Source organism: Temnothorax longispinosus, chromosome 1 (assembly GCF_030848805.1).
Source record: "Temnothorax longispinosus isolate EJ_2023e chromosome 1, Tlon_JGU_v1, whole genome shotgun sequence".
Taxonomy (NCBI): Eukaryota; Metazoa; Arthropoda; class Insecta; order Hymenoptera; family Formicidae; genus Temnothorax; species Temnothorax longispinosus.
The window spans coordinates 1,656,910-1,671,465 of NC_092358.1; the positions used below are offsets into that span (position 1 = coordinate 1,656,910).

The following is a 14,556-nucleotide window of genomic DNA, read 5'->3' on the forward strand; positions in this document are numbered from 1 at the left end:
ACAGACGATTGATCAAAGCTAAATCAGAGTTGTCGGCCCTGAATCGACTAATCTAACCTAACCCAACTAACCTCTATACGCCTGTTTCAAACGTGGGTTTAAATGTGCCATCCACGGCGAGAAAGTTGTTCCAAGTCATGACCTGCCCGGAGCTTGTTTCCAACTACAGTAGACCCACGATCAAGTGGCATCAAACGGATCTCACGGTCGTCATTTGCATTCAGTTGACCGACGTGTCGGATTACTATCTCCGAGTCGAGGGCACGTGTTTGCAGTTTAGGTATTCAGATGTGCGCGACAGAGGGAAAGGAGAGATACGTGTGTGACACGCGTGGATCTAATATAATCTCAAATGTTTGCAGTACGAAGACGAACGACAAGGAGTACTACCTCATTCTACACCTGTTCGGAGCGGTGATAGCGGAGAAGACGGTGCACAAAAATGTCGGGAGGGAGATTAAGATCTATCTCGTGAAAGGACTCAAATGTACGCCGCGGTAACTTTTTCTCTCATAAATTTATCTGAATGTATAAATGTGAAAAACTGACTTTATAATCTTGTCCCACGTCAATAGGGTATTCATGGCTAAGACTGATCAAGTCCAAGGAAAAGCATCCGCTTATATCGTACAACCTAGAACACATACGTGAGACGGATCACGTTGAAAAACCTTTCGACAGTAAGAACAACTATTTTTATACTTGTGTATCTTTACGATACGCTCAGTTATTATCTGAAAATAGACAAGTGAAGAAAGACACAAGTTTTAAATCTTTTACGTCCTTTTTTCAATTTCGTTCATATACGAGTATATGTTTTCTCTTGTTTTACAGTAGGTAGATTCGAAAGGTACAAACGCGAACATAATATACAAAATATAATGCCCGTTGTGCCATCCAGTGACGAAGAATCTGAGGACGAAGAAGTGGACTTTAGCCATTTTGGTTAATATACTTCTATTATATTCACGTGAATAAATGATGTACATTTTTAACATTTTGTTGTGTAAAAAACAAGAAACTTTTTATACGTGCTTTACAGTTTTCGGCGCAATATTAATGAAAAATATACACAGTATATTACTAAAGTAAGTCTTTTCAATTTTATGCGAAGATTGAAAAGCTTTTCTGCGAAATAGCAACGTGGAAGTAACTGTCTCATTAGCAACTAATCAATTTTCAATATTATACTTGTTGATGTTGATTCGAAGTAACTGACGTCATAGCGTATAACTTAAAATGGGTATTGATTTTTTTTTACGTTAGCTTGTTGAATCGTTTTTATTTCTATAATTAAAATGGTATCTTTTAACAAACATAACATTTTGTTATACAAGACGCACGTCATGTATCATGAAAGTTAAATTATTTATAAAATAAATATTTAAGGATTATCATTTACAAACGTGTATCAAATGTCAAAAAGATCGGATGTCATGAACGTAATGCGTTGTCGTCATCACATATATTTCTTACCGGTAAGAATACGTAAATGTATTTTTATCAAAATATCATGCTAAGTGAAATCTCAAAGATATTTATAAAATGTGTGTATCTCAGATATATATATATGTATTATTATTATGTGGAATGTTACTAAACTGACTGGCTTAAAACTGATACGTAAATATTCATATAAGGCGATTTTTGGCGTGACTCCGGTATAAGCGACCAAAGTGTACCAAACTGCACCAGCACCGATAGCATCTTTGGTATATGTACCAAACGATCGCCAAAAATCGCCTATAGGTACATTTTATAAACATATCTTTGGCGAGATGAGTTGATTTTGACGTACTATTCAACTATGATATATATAATTTATATTAATCTATTTACATTTTAACGATGGTAACTACTTAAAAAATAACAATAAAACACGCTTGGCACGTACGTTCGTTCAGACGCGAGCATCTTGCTAAAGCCACGTGTCTAATAAAGTTAAAACGATAGCACCGGGAACGTTCGTTCATAGAACTTAAAAAACGGTCTTTTTCGATTAACGTTTAATATAATTAACGTGTACATTATATTATTTTTATCTGTAAGGAACGATGTTATCAAAAGACACGGTAGTGTCTTGGCTCGCGCCAAGCGTGCGCGCAGCGAGCGTACACGCAGACCGTGTGTCTATATGTGAACCGACGATATTACATTGATTTCATTTAAATGCTTCTATATTTTATCACATAAATCATTACTACAATATCGATTTAACTAAAATACACGATAATCTTTTAAACAATGTAGAAAGGTATCACTGAGGTATTTTACAAATAATATGTGCGCAATCCTACAAGATATTAAAAAAAAAACCCTTGTATAATGAAATAAAATAAATGAAACTATGTTTTACGCCTTAATAAATAATAAATAGGATTGCAATAGTCACAATGTTTTACATGTCTTGCAACGTGATTTATAGAATGTCTACAAACGTCGTATCACATGATTGATAACGAAGTTACGCGTTATGTCAAGATGACGAACGTGTGTTTACGTGTGTGTTTTATGGCTTACGTTCCCAAGCTTTGTAAATAAGGTCCAGCCTATAACGTTGATATCCATTTATGTAAAATTTATATTGGATGTTTTCTCATCATCTCCTTTGTTCGTGAAGACGTGGATATTAGAAACTGTTAACGTTTATTCAAGGTTGATGTCATTTTTATATATTCAAATGTGAAAAACTCGACATACGGGTGAGAGAGTTCTACGTGGCGGCAACAGAAGGGTGCGCAGTAGTCTCTTTGCGATCGTACTTTGCTAGATACGTTCGCAAGATTGCTTACCGTAATACCGTACTTATTATGGGCGCGGTAATGAAAACGTGAAAATTTAAACGTGCGATAATAACGTGCACCGTTTACCCAACTTATCAGATACAGCTTACGTCCATTAATATTGATATTACATTCTCTTTTACAACATAGATGTTGTCGCGGTATATGCAATGCACGTTGCAATATCAAGCCTATTCAACACATTGCATTAACGCATAGTTGCCTAAGCGTATCTCATTTGGCTAGCAACCGTCTAACGACAGTTTTTGATTTATATTCTCGACTCTTAGCTTCATTTCCCTGAGAATATCTGCGGCAAGGTCGTCGACAGTTGTATATCGTACCTTAAAGAAATTAAATATATCTACAAGAAACTCGATCACTTGCTCCCTGAAGTAATGACAAGCGATACGTAGACTCTCTTCAGAACCCAAGAATCCCCAAATGAACATCGGCGAGACTTGTTCGGAGATGGAATAGAAGTGCGCCAAGAAGCCTTGCTCGTATTTCAGCATCCTTCTTTTGCCCGCGAGGAGGGACCAGAGCGCCGTTCCTATCGCCTTAAAACACGCGCATCGACACGTAAGTGAATGTCGAGGATGATACGGTATACGGTGGAAAATGAATATTCCTGTACGTACAGTTTCTCTAAAACTGGCGGACACCCATCTATTCTGTACTATAGCTCTGACGGGCGGCGGCGGTTTCTCCACGTCTTCAAACGCGTCTAAGAGTATGAAATCAATGAGCACGTCATAGAAGTTGATGCACTTGACACCTCGGGCGCTCAATTCCTCCTCCATGATACTATGATTGCGCGGCTCTTGTAGGAATTCCAGCATGCGCTCATAATACATCAAGTAATCCTTAGGATCCTGTAACAGCACGTTCTTCTTTCAATTTTTCGAGCACGTAATTTTCGACACTGTTTTATTGTGCTTATTTAATAATCTTACCCTATCCGCGTACATAATTAAATCGCTAATGACTTGACGACCCACGTCCATTATATATGCCTTTGCCGTGGGTAAATTAAATAACTTGGTATAGGCTTGACGCAGGCACGACACCTTCGCTAAATATTCTACGTCCGATCCGCATTTTACAAGCTCCGTGTGTAGTCTCCTGTAACAAAAAATATATATATATATATATATGTGATATCGCATCCGTACATAAAATGAAAATACATGTTGGACAAACTAAATCAATTTACCTGCAAGGAATGCCTTTATCCTCGTACCGTTTAAGAGCGGCATGATAAAGTTTTTGCCTTTCGAAGTGTGGAAACAGTTCTGAGAATTCTTCGAATTCGCGCAGATCCGCAACCTGAAATAATTTTAATATCGTAATAGGTTGTAGTTATAAAAATAGATGTGAAGTAGATATTGTAAAACAGTTGATCATTTTTCGGGAGTCACGGCGCCGCGGTGCATCTTCGACGTGCGTCAACGTCCCACAGCCGCTTATTGACGCATCCGTTTATTAATCTCCCGCACGACACAAACAGAGATTATATTTATATATATTCCGTCCCGCGCATAACTCACCCCGTCACGTGCAGATTCGAACGATTCGGGCGACGATGCGGCATCAGCTTTATCCCTGAAGCCAGATATCCGCGTCCCGATGTTCGAAGGTTTGTCAAGGCTCTCCTCGCTGTCGTTGCGGAATAAAACGGAGTGCTGCGGAAAAAAAGGTAGATATTGCGTAAATGGAAAGCGAAAAGCAGAAGCTGCGTGGCATCGGGAAAATGAACCGAGATGTTATCGCACGCCGAAAACTCGGCGTGCTCGCGGAGAGAAAGTCGTGCACTTCCTATGCCATTAACGTTCCGCAACAATTCCCGGCGGCTGGCGTCAGGTCAAGTGACTCGTTGCGTTAATTACCCCCGGGGCCCGGGGCGGCCGTCATTTAAATTGGATTAATTCCCGCATTTTTTTACCGGACCGGTGTAGAAGGACACGTGATGATGAATGCAACGGAATGGAATGGCATCGGGTGATTGTCCCACCCGTCCGTTCGTCCGCCAAGTAAAGCCGAATGGACGGGCGGTGCAATGGTCTCTCCTCGGCTCGAGGAACCGAAATCTCGAGGTCATCTCGGCCAGATCCAGGAACGGAGAGATACCGTACTTGATCGAGGAAGAGCAGTTCCGCGTGGCTCTGGATCTGGTAACCCATGTCGAGCAGCTCCTGCACGTCGTGGGTGAAGGCCGCGTCGGCTTTCGACGGCAGTGCCAGGGTGTCGTTGCCGAGGGTCGAGCTGAACGCGGTGAGCGCATCCTCCCAGCAATAAAGGGCCTTTTCCAGCGCCTCGAGTCCTGTCAACAAGAACGGCGTCAGTTTATCTCGGCGAGCGGGGGCTCTTATATCGGAACAAAAATAAGCCATAAGCATATAGCATAGCACTCTTTGCAGACGTACGAACGTAATCTGAGAATTTCAGGGCAAGATGTAAGCGGACGCGTTAAGTTTACAGCCTCACTGCAGGAGGGGCAGAAAAAACGATAACGAGAATTAATGGCGTTATATTGTCATTGACAGCGAAGCGTTCAAGAGTCCACTCGTCAAATCTAATCGTGATATAAACGTAATTATATATATTACTTCATGGTGTACGTAAAGACATTGCATTAAGGTATATTATGAAGATATATATTGTTTTAATACATATTCTTTCTTTCTGCCCGCAGGAATTTGAGCTCAGGTTCCAGCCTGCAGCCGGAAGGACATGTACCTTTCCCCTCGTCGAGTCCGGAATTAACGTCGAGCTGTACGCGCGGACGACTAACGGTAAAAAGCGAGAAAAAGTGAGAACGGGAGAGCGTCGAGGACTACTAAAAACTAAAAACTACCACACTTGAGGACAGTTGAGGACTTGAGGAATTCGAATTCCGAGTCGGTGACGCCACTCTCCCTTTATTCAATCCTTCGTAAGTCGCCGGAGAACGTTGATCACGTTGCCACAACGGAAGTCCGAGGGGCCCGGCCGCCCCCGGCTAATGTCCCGAAGGCTGGTCCATCATCATTTTCAATCTGTGCCGTTTACCGTCACCCCGACAATTATATACAACACCGGCCGACGAAACTGGAACGGTATACCCGCGAGATCGATATCGTGATGATCTCGCGTGACACGTGACTCGTCTTCGAGACTCATTGCTTAAAGGCTTAAAACAATTGCCGATCCAGTGGCGTAACGCCTCGCAAGGGTGAAGAACGTATTAACTGATGAGATAACAGCGACAGATTGATCGCGACGGATCTTTTCTTCCTCTCGAGTCGTTCCAGGTTTCAAAGAGGGTCAACGCCGCTTTGTAGGGTCAGACGTTCGTCTCGAATCACCAGACGGACGGATGTATAAGGCGGATTTTGGGGCATCAAATTCGTTTCCATCGCGTATCGTAGATATCAACTGTCGAACTAAATAAAAAATTGCTACAGAGGGGAAGGACAAAAAGCTGGACCGGGGAAAAAAAACATTAGAGTGACTTGGATCGAACCTCGATTAACTTAATTGACGATTAACTTGTACTATTTTATCAACGCGCGCAGGCGGACGTGTTAAAGCATAAGGACTAATAAACTAACAACGTACGATAGTTAGAGGCGTTGCTTTAAGTCGACGTCTTCAGTTCGGTTGAATTAATCAGCACGTAAGTTGATCGGAATTCGCTTGTAAATTATTTTAACTTATCGACGAAGTCGTCAATATCGCTGAACGTCGCACCGAGGAGCTACGCGAGTATTATGTATTATAATCAACGGCGCGGTTCGATCTTCGGAAATGAATCAAAATCAAGTATCGATCGCTCGTCGCTCGACAAGCAAGGGTCTTCGTCCGTACGTACGACGACGCTTCGACGCTACGTTTCGTCCTCGACTTTTATTTCGAACGAGGGCATTTCGTGGGAAGGCGTGCATCTGTCCCTCGCGGCTCGCCCGTGTTCGCGAGGTGCGAGACGCGTGCCTCGGTTCGTTTGCGCGGCACGCTCGCCACCGGGCGACGCGCGACGTGAAGATCGCATTCCTGAACGTGAGTGAGGAAACGGAGAAGGCCAAAACACGGCACGGCGTGTTCCGTATTGCGCCACTTTGCCCCAATAATCTCGCCCGGCGTCTCGGGTCACTCGGGTCACTCGGGTGTTTGTCACACCTACCACCTACTATTACTTAACAATATAAAACCAAAGTCAAACTAAGAAAAGTACATATTTTCTCATATGCCGTATGCAATTCTTTTCTTCGTATCTTAATTATAATCACAGAGAAATGCGCGAGAAGTATACGCGGTGATGAAATCGATCCTTCTCCTACATCTGTAATAACATTCTTCCTCCCTGCATCCCTGTGGGATTCATCTTCATTCCAGGTCAGGCCGTAACTCAAAAGGATAATCTATTTTCCAAGTACATGTGTGTGTTTGTGTTGCGCGAATCGTAACGGAGTTTAATCCTGTTCGGAGAAAACTTGGCCATCCCGTGTACATACATGTGGGAGTCGAGTTTTCTCCCGAAAGGGTTAAAACCTATCGCGATCTCGCGCACCGGTGCCCGGTCATTACGCAACCCCCAGGACGACCCCGGAGGGGTCGCGAGATACGGAGACACGGGACACGGAGGGATGCCCCCCGGAGAAACGCGGCACTGGCAGTGCGACACTGCGACGCCGTTGCATGTTGCATATGTCCGGCGTCAATAGTATACCCCCGGAGTGACGTAATCGCCGGGTCGGCCGGTCATTGGAGGATGCGTCATCCAATGGTGAGGGGTCGATACGATGCGACACGCGCGCGCGCCCGCACCGCTTTAAAGCTCGCGCGCGTTTTGCGCGGAGTGAAAGCGATTTTACTCCACTTCACTTGAATATATCCGTATCGCGAATCATTCCTCTCGGGCCCTCGGGCGATTACTTTTAGCGCAGAAAATACGGTGTTGGAGGTTTGTCCGTGGACGACACGCGTTGCTAACGTTGCGCAGGGGTGGCTCCACGGAATCCTCGAGGGGACAATCGTCGGAATTAAACATTACGGCTCGCGCGTCCCCACGAGCTGGACGTGGCGCGTCCCCGTCCCCTCAACTTTCGTTCCGTATCGAGATTAAACCACGATGGAGTAACTTGGTGAATTAAACAGACGTACGCCGTGATCGAGGGGCAACAAGCGGCAAACGCGCGTGTAAATAGCTAAATAAATAAATAGGAACATTGTAGTTGTGAAACATATATGTTTCGCAACCCTTCCGTCCTCTCGCGACGAAATATATGTTTTAAATTTTCCAGGAAAAACGTCAGGAGTTTTGATCTCGCGTCGAATCGCCAGCCCGAACGGGAGACGGAGGGACCAATCGGACCAATGGGAGCGCGAGGAAGACGGCGGCACGCGCGTCCAACGGCTGCGCGACGAGGACGGACGACGCGAAGTCAGGTGGGAGAGGAGGGGGGCGCTCCGTGCTCCGTGTTTCGCGCGCTCGGCGCGCTGGCGTCAGTCTCAGTCAGCGTTCACACTGCGTTCAGTTCAGCGCGTCATTCGTTCGCCGCCGATCGCGCAGCGATATTTCCGCACGTAACACACACGGCCACGGCCGTTGACACGCGGAAGAGCTTTTGCCCGCCCGATCGAACGAGTAACAGAGGATCGTCCCGTGCTCGTGCCATGATCGTCGTCGCGAGACCGTGACCGTAGTCCGCGACCGAGTAAAGCGAGAGAGAGAGAAACAGATCTCTCGACACAGTGTTTTCCGGCGATATTACACACGCGCGTTGTTATTTGGATTAGTAGAGTACCGACGAGCGAATACACCCAAGACAGAATCACGGTGAGTATAGAAGAGTCCTTGGGCCATTTTCTCCGAAGATGTTCTTCTCCTGTTTTGCCCCCGAAAAACCATAACCGCGACGACGGACTCGTTTTTCTCGGGTCACCCCAAAGATGAAGGAAAATTCTGACCTGTTCGATGTTACACATGTACACGGAGCGCCATTTAAAGATTCAACAACGGTGTCGTGTAGTTCCTTGCCGGAAGGATTTGCCTTTCCCCTCGTCCTGCCGCGCGTTCTTTCCGCCGTCGGCCAGAGTTCAGGCCTTTTCTATTTGTAAATACCGTGACATTTTTTGTTTCGAGAACTGTCTCGAAGCAGAAAGCAGGCTCTTGCGAAGAGTTGTACATATACGAATCTTTTCTTCTCACGTCCCTTTTCTTTTCGTCCGTCGGACGGACGAAGGGGAAAAGGGGGCTGGGATCTAAAATAAAATATCGGTGTTTGATATATTCGCTGGCGGACGTTACGCATCGACGACTCACTTTCAGGCTGGTGCACTCTCTCGGATGACGCAGGAGAGGCGATATCTTTTAAGAAACCAAGTTTTCGGTATTCCGCAACGACGGAGCGTTCCTTCGACCCTTCGCGGATGGAGACGACCACTCGAGATAGATCAATAGAATCGATTGCGACCGCGCTAACCCCCGAGGAAAAGAAAATGGGTGGGATCGCATTGTTTCCTTCCCCCTTCCCCGCGGGGAGGGGGGGGGGGCATGCATCCATCGTGAGAGAGATCGGGGATTCGCGAACAATACGACCAGCCGCGGGCAACACCTGGGCGTACCTTGTTTATTGCGCAACACGTCACACAACAAACAAAAATCGAGTGCACGAGAAACGCGCGCGCGAGAGAGAGAGAGATCCCGAGATGGAGAGAGACGACGGCGGAAATCGAATGTCAGAATGAGAAATTTTCAATTCGAGATTTTATTCTCTCTCCCCCTTTCCCCGTCTCTCTCGAGGGCGTCGTGGATATTTGTCTAAAGCCGCGTCGAGGATTCGCGGACGCGTTGACGTGCACGCGGGCCTCCTCTAGCCGCTGGATTTAGGCTCTCGCTTCTATGGGGGTCAAGTTCAGGGGTCGATAGCTTGGCCGGTGGTGGTTCCCGGCCGGTGTTACCCTCGAATAAAAGTGAACGCCGCCGCCACCGCTGCGGCACGTAAAGTGCAATAAGCGGCAACGACGGCGGGCGGCTGATAGCCGGCAGATCGATGGAGGTGCCTGGTGAACTTGGAAATTCCCCTAGCACACGCGCACTTCCTCGTCGCTCTCTTTCCCTCCCTCTCTCTTTCTCCGTGTGTGTCTCTCTCTCTCTCTCTCTCTTCCTTTCCCGTTCACGCCGCCACGGTGCACGAGGATAACGCACGCTCGAGTAAGCGCGTACACGGCCGATTAAGAAACGGGTTATCTTGGACTTGCCAAGTGTCTGCCCGTTCGTGCGCGGCGCGGGATGATTCACAGTCGCCTCGAGGCGTTACGTGCAGAGTGTCCCTGGAGAAGGGACGTCTCCCTCGCGAGAAATTCGCGACCGGGTCGCGCCAAGTTTCAACGGGAGCGAGGATCTCGTCCGAGATGACCGAGAGAGACCGTACGTGATCTCCTCCTCGGTTCACGATTCTCAGTTCACGATCTGTTCTCGAGGATGAGAGAAAGAGAGAGAGAGAGAGAGAGATCGGGTCTCGTGTCCGAGACGATCGAAGATCATTCCTCCGATTAGTCCGATCAACGTTTCCTCCGCACACTTTTATCGCGCGCGACACGCAATTTTATCAATCAACTCCAATCTCCTTCGGCAACGATATCCAAGGATAACCGGTCCCCCCTGTCGCTCCTTTTTTTTTCTTCCGACTTGCTTTCTGTATTGCATGAAGGAGGACGTTTCCCGTCGCGTGACCAGAGGTCGTGATATACACGGGGATTAATGTATACCGTGGAGTTGCCGCGATAACAACTGGCGCGTGCGAAATTCCTTATATTATTATATTAGAGTCAATTTATATCGTCGTAATAGTGACGCACGCGGTATTCCACGTCGTACCGTATGTATGTAACGCGTAACGGATACGCGCTGAGTAACCGTGCGCTCTTCCAAGGCGAAACGAGTCTCGACGACGTTTCGCAATATCAGCGATATGTCACGTCCCGATATTTTCCGGAAAAAAAAAAGAGAACGGGACGCGCCCAGGAGAAGCGGCAAAAAAAAAACGCGCCGCTGGATTTTACACTTCGCGCGACGTACCCGCGATCGTTAAGACCGCGGATTAATCTGTCCGTGTTTCTTTCGCGGAAATTTCTTTCACCGTATATAATTTCGTTCCTCCGGCGCGGCGGCGGCTCGTGATTGACGTCTCGTACAGGAATTGCCGAGATTCTAACTGCCGGACTGTTACGTCACGTTGCGTTACCGAGGCCTTTTTCCACCGATAATATAATCAAACACCTAGTTCTCTATTATTCCAGCCTCGATTCGTCGACCTCCCTTTCCTTCCTCTTTAATTAGAAACTTTGTCCCGTACACTCGCTCGGGGTTTGTTGTTGAGAAGTAAAGTTCGCGTTGTCTTTGCGCCTAAAGAAAAAAACATTTTTTTTTTCAAGTACGCCGCGTCACGATTGCAGACACGATAGCGCGCTCGTTAGAATGACGGATGTGTTACGCGGTGCACGTACGCGAGCATGCTTTCAATGTAATTAATCGTAGGTAATCGAGCAGGGTGTAACCCGATTTTCAAGCCGAACGTGTACGGGGAACTCGCTCGCGCGTAAATGCGCTACTATACCTTCTCGCGAGCGTACCTATATACGAAATATGATTTGCGATGTAACGAGTGACCCCGATTTACCCGTTTGATTTTCACTTCCACGAATCTCTCCTGTCGAAACCTGTGCGTTACACGCGCGTTACGTTACATTACATTAAATACTCTGGCGCTTCGTTAAATTGCGCGCGTAAATGAATATTGATAATGCACCGCGTTCTACATTAAAAGGGGGGGGGGGAAGCGGAGAGGGAGGAATATTAAATTTCCCACAATCATAATACAATAATTACCTCCGCGACCGCATTCGTGGTCAGGAGGATGTTACGCAATCTCGAGCGAGGGTAGGACTTTTTTTTTTCTCACGGAAGGTGCGATCCTCGGGGACTCGGGGACGCTTCGAGCTTCTCCTTCGAGTTTTCCTTGGAATTCTCGGCGTCGTCGACACCGATTATTATTATGATTGACGTTTCTCGCGCTCTCGAATCTCGCGGTATAATTAACACACGTAAGCGTGAACAAGTTACGGTCGCTACAATTAATAATCGTCGTTCGGAGATTCTTCGCGTCTGCTCTTTTCTCTCTTTTCCCGTTCGCGCCGAAAATACACCGCGGAAGGGAACCTTTTCTCTCTTATCTTAAAAGTTAAAGGGACGGCAGCCGCAGGTGCCGTCGTCTTACGAGAGGCGCGCGAAAACTTTCTCGCCCAACGACGCGTGCGTCGATGGATGCAACGTGCCGGCGTAACGACTAACGAGATACGCGATCACGTTGGATATTAGGTAATGGTTGGTGGTGCCCGCCCCCGGTCGGAGGCTGCCTCTCTCGGTGCTCCTGATGAGGCTAATAAAAGTGACATCGTTACACGCCCCGGCCCGGCCGGCCGCGCGGCGCAACGAGCCTTTAACCTACACCGACGACCGTTCGTTCTGATTTTCATAATCTGGCTCACATCGTCGCACGCACGCTGCTACTGCTGCTACTTCTGCCGCCTCTGCGCCTCATCTTCTCTTCTCTTCTCATCTCTCGTCTCTTTCGTGTCACATTATGCCCTCCCGTCCCTTTTCCTCCCCCACCGAGTTGACCAAGTACGAAGGACATGGAGGAGAATCTTTTCTTTTAATTCCATTAGACCGCCGCCGGGTAATCTAGATGCCTTCATCTAGGAGGATATTAATATGCCCAGCATCCTTGGTACGACGCAGAGTCCGCGGGCGGTTCGTGTATTCTCTCCGTTTAGCGGCGCATTCAATGTCGAGCACAGTACCGTGGCGTGTTTGCGCGAGTTACATCCGATAAAAATAAACGTCACGTTTGACATCGCGGTACGGTACCGAGACGAAAATCAATCGGCCGCGTTTAATTTAATCCGTTATTATTTTTAGTGACTCCCCTCTTTCCGACTCGTTAACGCGTACTCTGCTACTGCGTTGTAACTTGATTCACCGAGTCTCATCGCCTCTTCGTATTACACTACTATATTATTTTTCTGCTGTATATATATATATATATGTATTTTTTTTTACGTATAGTACTTGTAAACGCCGTTCGCGCTGGTATATCGTATCAGGGGGACTTGAGAATTTCTTCTCTTAGTTCCTCGGCAAGGATGTACGCCGGAACATAAATAAACACCATCAATTCATTCGTAATAAAGGCCTACGTGATCGTGGAGCCGAGGAGGATAAAATCGTATACCGCGGCGTAAGAAGCCACCTCTCTCTCCCTTGCTTGCCCAGGACTTGGGCTTCGTCGTAAAGTAGAACGATGGAGGTCACACCGCACTACGAAGCCACGTCATCGGCCGCGAGAAAGAAGCTCCTTGGGCCTTCGGTATACTCCGACGAAGAGACTTCGCCGTGATACAAATGCGCGATCGTCCTTTTTGGAGAACGCCCCCTCGTCTCGGCTCCTTTTACTCGTGCTTTTATCCCGAGTCGGGTAACGGTCGCGGAAAACAGTAATAATTAATTCTTTTTCTATCTCTCTCTCTCTCTCTCTCTCTCTCTCTCTCTCTCTCTCTCTCTCTCTGGCCGCGACCGCCGCGCTTTTTCCGACCGACAGAGACTATTACGGATCGAAATAAACACGGTTAAATAAAACGGATGGATCGTCTTCTTGTTTGTGATATGATCCCTCGCGTGAGCGCGGTGCGCCGCGCCGGATCGGTTAATTAAATTCTCTCGCCAAAGAGAAACTCAACTAGCGAGGCGAGGAATGCATTCTGGCCGAGGATCGGGCGATCGGTTTCCACTGACGGAATGCGGTGTTTATTTGTCCGATGAAATCCGGAGTCGGCTGTTTAGTTAAACGCGCCGCTCGGCTACCTGATTTTCCCACACGCACCGTACATAGATAGGCCTTATCTATCCCCGCGGATAGAGATAGGAGGAGAACAACTGGGCAATAAAGGGAGAAGGATGTTCCGCGACAATGAAGCAATCAGCGGTAATATCGTGACGATCACACAGAGAGAGAGAGAGAGACTTGGATAGGAGAATCCCAGTTAAATTTTCGATGCGACGCGATGTCGCCGGGGGCAATCAAGCGACGGAAATGACTCTAACAATGGCGATGTAGAGACGGTCTCTGGTCGCATAGGTGCCCTTGACAGTGACAGATTGCGCGCGCGGGGTACGGATTACGGAAGACGGGGGAGTTTCATTTTCCGCCCCCGTCTTGCGCCGATCTTGCGGAGGCGGGCGACTTCTCCGACGTGGTAACGGTGCCTATTGCGCTACGTCAACGCACCAGACGTATCGTATCGATACCGGTTGTTAATTAGCCTCTTTAACCCTTTGCTCCCTCGCGACCCGCTGCGCCGAGAGAACGAAAAAGGGGAGGACGATACTGTCTCGAGTCTGTGTTCTCCCGAGACCTGGAATTAATCTTCAACTGAAGATCCTCCGGGCCGTTGCTCTACAATACAGAGAGAGAGAGAACACGGGAGATGTTGCCCGCTCTCGAGGTCAATGCGAAACGTTATCGATTTACCGTTCGGTCTGGCGCGCGATGGCCTTCGAGCGTGGAAACTGGTGAGAAAACTCATCGAGCGTTTTAATTTGCAATCGGTTGGAAGGAGGAAGAGAGAGAGAGGAAGAGGAGACGTGCGTCGCTAATTATAATACCGAGATCTAATCTCAGAGAGGGTTCCACGGTCAATTAAATCGCTAGCGTTTTACGTTTCGCGCGAT

General features: G+C 47.3%; 3 protein-coding genes across 5 annotated transcripts in view; 2 read left to right on the forward strand and 1 right to left on the reverse strand.

Moving 5' to 3' along the window:
• Window positions 1–2,348, forward strand: LOC139816326 (putative ATP-dependent RNA helicase TDRD12). The gene is made up of 4 exons (XM_071783738.1): window positions 1–280; window positions 363–487; window positions 576–680; window positions 835–2,348. The coding sequence occupies exons 1-4, from the start codon at window positions 138–140 to the stop codon at window positions 948–950; spliced, it is 489 nt and encodes a 162-aa protein (XP_071639839.1). The 5' UTR covers window positions 1–137; the 3' UTR covers window positions 951–2,348.
• Window positions 1,267–14,556, reverse strand: part of Miga (mitoguardin) — a 27,895-nt gene continuing 14,605 nt past the window's right edge. For both annotated transcript variants that reach the window (XM_071783693.1, XM_071783701.1), the window contains 6 exons: window positions 4,919–5,106; window positions 4,334–4,468; window positions 4,000–4,112; window positions 3,740–3,908; window positions 3,425–3,658; window positions 1,267–3,343 (listed from right to left, as the gene is read on the reverse strand). In XM_071783693.1, coding sequence (XP_071639794.1) covers window positions 3,026–3,343; window positions 3,425–3,658; window positions 3,740–3,908; window positions 4,000–4,112; window positions 4,334–4,468; window positions 4,919–5,106 — 1,157 coding nt within the window. In that variant the 3' untranslated portion in view covers window positions 1,267–3,025. The remainder of the gene's footprint in view (window positions 3,344–3,424; window positions 3,659–3,739; window positions 3,909–3,999; window positions 4,113–4,333; window positions 4,469–4,918; window positions 5,107–14,556) is intronic.
• LOC139816272 (beta-pore-forming protein unzipped) overlaps window positions 8,066–14,556 on the forward strand; it is a 19,912-nt gene continuing 13,421 nt past the window's right edge. Inside the window, exon 1 of one of the 2 annotated variants that reach the window (XM_071783684.1) lies at window positions 8,066–8,210. In XM_071783684.1, coding sequence (XP_071639785.1) covers window positions 8,139–8,210 — 72 coding nt within the window. In that variant the 5' untranslated portion in view covers window positions 8,066–8,138. Of the gene's footprint in view, window positions 8,211–8,276; window positions 8,602–14,556 lie in introns of those variants that run through there. The other variant, XM_071783687.1, reaches the window with a different exon arrangement.